This window comes from Salmo salar, chromosome 07 (genome assembly GCF_965601325.2).
Source record: "Salmo salar chromosome 07, fSalSal1, whole genome shotgun sequence".
NCBI lineage: Eukaryota > Metazoa > Chordata > Actinopteri > Salmoniformes > Salmonidae > Salmo > Salmo salar.
Window position 1 is genome coordinate 30,607,327 of NC_138297.1, and position 4,634 is coordinate 30,611,960.

Genomic DNA, 4,634 nt, shown 5'->3' on the forward strand with positions numbered 1-4,634 from the left:
AAAATGCAAAACGACTCAGGATCAGCGTCAACTTCACCCTACTCCGTATCGGCACTTCTGTGGCGTTTAGTAAAATCAGCGTTCAGGATGGAGAAATAAGAGTGTCAAGCCTTCCCTTCCCTGAGCTAAAACACTGAGGCAAAACTAAAGATTTCTCTGTGAGCTAGTCTAACGGGGCTGTAGTCACAGTATCATTGAAGTCAGGTAAAGTAGAGAGTTCCTTGGTTTGGGTGGTGGGAATAGAATATTTGGTCCAGAGCTAAGCTTACAGTAGGGGAGTGCAGAGTGTATGAATTGCTAGATGTGAATTTGTGCAAATCTCAAATGACACCCAATTCCCCATTTGAGTCCATGGCCCTGGTCAGTAGTGCACTACATATGGAATAGGGTGCCATTTGAGCTGCACCCTGTCTATATATTCTCTCTACCATTGTCTGCATCCCAAAATGGCACGCTATTCCCAATATAGTGCACTACTTTTGACCAGAGCCCTATGGATCCTGGTCAAAAGTAATGCACTATATTGGGAAATAGGGTGCCAATTTAGAGGCAACTAATTTCATGTGCACCTGTCTATCTACACCTTCTTCTTCTTCTTCAGTGCCGGGCTGCTGTTCCAGTAGTACAGGAGCTGGGCAGCGATAAGACCGTTACAGGAAGAGGATATGACATAGGTCAGGGCCATCAGGGAGTCACCTGTTTCCTGTTGGTAGAGAGAAACCAGGAAGTGAAAAGTAGAAATTATTGGCATGTTGGATTAGGACAGGATCACACACAGACTGCCTCAAATGGCACCCTTTTCCCTTTAGGTGTCATTTAGCAGACACTCTACCTACTATATAAGGAATAGTGTGCTGTTTAAGACGTATCCACCCTCTCACATACAGTACACACACTTTATACACAGTAGCACATTTTACCCACAACAGCTGCACATACCGACTAAGTCACTCAGGATAAGAACGTCTGCTAAATGACTAAAAATGTACATGTAACAAAACATTAAGTATACAAAACATTAAGAACACCTGCTTTTTCCATGACAGACTGACCAGGTGAAAGCTATGATCCCTTATTGATGTCACTTGTTAAATCAACTTCAAAATCAGTGTAGATGAAGGGAAGGAGACAGGTTAAAGAAGGATTTTTAAGACTAGAGACAATTCAGACATGGATTGCGTATGCTTGCAATTCAGAGAGTGAATAGGAAAGACAAAATATTTTAAGTGCCTTTGAATGGGGTACGGTAGTAGGTGCCAGGCACACCGGTTTGTGTCAAGAAATGCTGCTGGGTTTTCACGGTCAACAGTTTCCCGTGTGTATTAAGAATGTTCCACCACCCAAAGGACATCCAGCCAACTCGACACAACTGTGGGAAGCATTGGAGTCAACATGGGCCAGCATACACTTTCGACACCTTATAGAGTCCATGCCCTGACCAATTGAGGGGTGCAACTCAATATTAGGAAGATTTTCCTAATCTTTGGTATACTCAGTGTACATTCACTGAACACACATATATACCTGTATTGAGGTGAATATGCGAGCCAAGGAGCCAGCGAACAGCATAAACACAGTGATGGCAGACAGCTGACCTGTGTGTCCATTACGATAGTTTGTCACTACCTGAATAAGCTGCAATCACAGGGAGAAATAAACATGATCACAGATTAATACAACGATAACATTATTTGTTAACTAATGATAACTCCTATAAATAAACACATTTATAACACAAATTGACTTTATTATTGATTTATTTTGGGGTACATTTTTACAGTTGAACTATTTAAAGTACAAATAAATCCTAGAGGATAACATGAAAATATGAAATACATTTATTGTCCAATGTGCTGCTCGAACAACGCTATAATTACAATACAACACGATGACTATGTTATACATGTTAGAAAATCTATTAATGCTTCACGTACCCTGCCAATGATGATAGCAGGCATGTTGGATGCCTGCATGGCCATGACCACAGGCATTGGCGTTACAGGGGAGAGCAGCAGAGCTACCAGACCAAAGTACACCACCAGGAACAGCACACCTAGAGGGAGCAGACACACAGAAATAGAACATCAGCCACTGCTTGTGAGGGCAGCTAGTTGTATGCTAACTTAAAGTCGTACATTGTAAGCTCAAAAGGAAGTGTTAGTAGTGAGTGTCAAGTCTTATCGTCAGGTAGGTGTGTGTGTGTGTGTCTTACCTTTGACTGTGTTGCCTCCATAATGCATTATGAGGAACCCGATGGTTACTGTCTGTAACATGAGGAAGAGGGCCTCACCCCAGGCACTGAAAGAGAAAACGCAAAATATGTTAACTTGTGCGTGTCTGTGTGTGTGACTGTGCATGTCTCCGTGTGTGTGTACAACTCAGTACCTGAAGGGGAAGCTGTTAGCAATGCTATAGGCCATGGTGCCGGTGATAGCCAGCAGCTCCAGCAAAACAGAGTTGAAGCTTAGACCATCTGCACTCTTAGCCCCCATCAGCTTCAGGATCTGAGGCAGCTTTACTGTGGGGGGAGAGAGAGTGGGAGGGAGCGAGATATGGGTTATGTATTATCTAAATGTGTGGATGGATCGAACTCTATTGTAAATATCTTTCCATCTACAGGTAACTGCCAAAACAAAAGCAAACACCAACATAGTGTCTTAATAGTGTGTTGGGCCCCCACTAGCACCGAGAACAGCTTCAATGCACCTTGGCATAGATTCTACAAGTGTCTGAAACTCTATTTGAGGGATGCGCCACCATTCTTCCACAAGAAATTCCAGAATTTGGGGTTTTGTTGATGGTGGTGGAAAACGCTGTCTTAGGCACTGCTCCAGAATCAATTCGGTTGACATCTGGTGACTGAGACACACACACACTTTAAACCCCCTATGCTCCTTTAAGACCCCTCTTTAAAAGTCATTGACATATCTTCTTCTAGCCATGGTAGCCAAAATAATGGGCAACTGGGCATTTTTATTCATGACCCTAAGCATGATGGGATGTAAATTGCTTAATCAAATCAAATGTTATTGGTCACATACACATGTTTAGCAGATGTTATTGTGGGTGTAGCGAAATGCTTGTGTTTCTAGCTCCAACAGTGCAGTAATATCTAACAATTTCACAACAATACACACACATCTAAGTACAGGAATGGAATTAAGAATATATAAGCTGCATACACTAAAATACAGTTGAATATAATATAATACATACATATACAAATATATAATACATACATATATATATATATACAAATGAGATGAGTAATGCAAAATATGTAAACATTATTAAAGTGACCAGTGTTCCATTTATTAAAGTGGCTACTGATTTCAAGTCTATGTATATAGGCAGTAGCCTCTAATGTGCTAGTGATGGTTATCTAACAGTCTGATGGGCTTTAACTCAGGAACCACACCTGTACAGTACTTTGTATCATTTACTCAAGTGTTTCCTTTATTTTGGCAGTTACCTGTATATAAGAGAGGGGCAGGGAGTTATGCTTTGCACACATAGGGAGAGAGAGACAGAGATAAAGATTGAGAGTGAGTGTAATGTTTACTGTTCATTTCACTTTTGTTAATTATCTATTTCATTTGCTTTGGCAATGTAAACATATGTTTCCCATGCCAATAAAGTCCTTTGAATTGAAATAGAGAGAACGAGATAGAGAGAGGAGAAAGAGAATCTTAGTCTTACCCATCACAGACCCCAGGATGATTCCAATGCCCAGACCTTTGCTCAGCACAATCTTTAGACATGGCACTGCAGACAGAAACAATCAATGATTTAACGGGTATTATCAGAGAGAACAGATAGATATGTCATTCTTCTCCTATCTAGAATTATTGAGGAACTACAAGAGATTGAGGAACACTGGCATGAGATAGCCCCGCCTCTGAACGCTGTCAAAACAAAACGTCCAACTAGCTACTGACGTTAGCTCCTCTTCTGTCTTTTTAGCCTGTTTAGAGGGTACGATCCCTACGTACATCCCGTCCAATATATTTCTTTATATCCAGTAACTGTAAACGCAAAAGATAACATAGAAGTTACATTGTGAAATATCGATTAAAAACGCAAATCTTGCAAGCTAACGTTACCTAGCTAGCTCATCCATTCAACGTTGAAGCCCTGGCTAGCTAACGTTAACTAGCTAAGTTAGCTCTTGCAATCAAACGTCAGTCAATTATGTAACAACTTGATTTACCATCCAGAAAGTTAAAATTGAGAAAAAACTCGTCGTAACATGATTCTGGCATGAAATAAGTGAGCAGGAGCCCCTTCAGTGGGTCCAACACAGAAGTCTTTGGAAGTTCTTCCATAACATGGCTCGCCATTGTGGAACTGTGACGTGACGTCGCAGTGTGCAAATAATAACTGTTCCCTCATGCTACACGGACACATATGCACTGCCAATGGTTCCAGAGCTCACTGTGATTTTTGTTGTTGTTGATTTCATTAGCTTCCCCATTAGCCGACGCCAATGGCGAGAGCTAGTCTTACTGGTGTCCGACACATAACGAACAAGCCAATACAGATAAAATACTTTACAATTTGCATACATTTAAAAACACGAACATGTAGTAAGTATTCTTTTGCATTTATCAGTTACACATACACTGAACAAAAAT

General features: G+C 41.0%; 1 protein-coding gene across 1 annotated transcript; it reads right to left on the reverse strand.

Moving 5' to 3' along the window:
• Positions 1–469: 469 nt before the first annotated feature.
• On the reverse strand, positions 470–4,385 carry LOC106608952 (mannose-P-dolichol utilization defect 1 protein). Its single transcript, XM_014207205.3, has 7 exons — positions 4,211–4,385; positions 3,700–3,765; positions 2,386–2,518; positions 2,213–2,298; positions 1,935–2,053; positions 1,525–1,635; positions 470–703 (listed from the first exon to the last, which is right to left on the reverse strand). The coding sequence occupies exons 1-7, from the start codon at positions 4,338–4,340 to the stop codon at positions 578–580; spliced, it is 771 nt and encodes a 256-aa protein (XP_014062680.1). The 5' UTR covers positions 4,341–4,385; the 3' UTR covers positions 470–577.
• Positions 4,386–4,634: the final 249 nt, after the last annotated feature.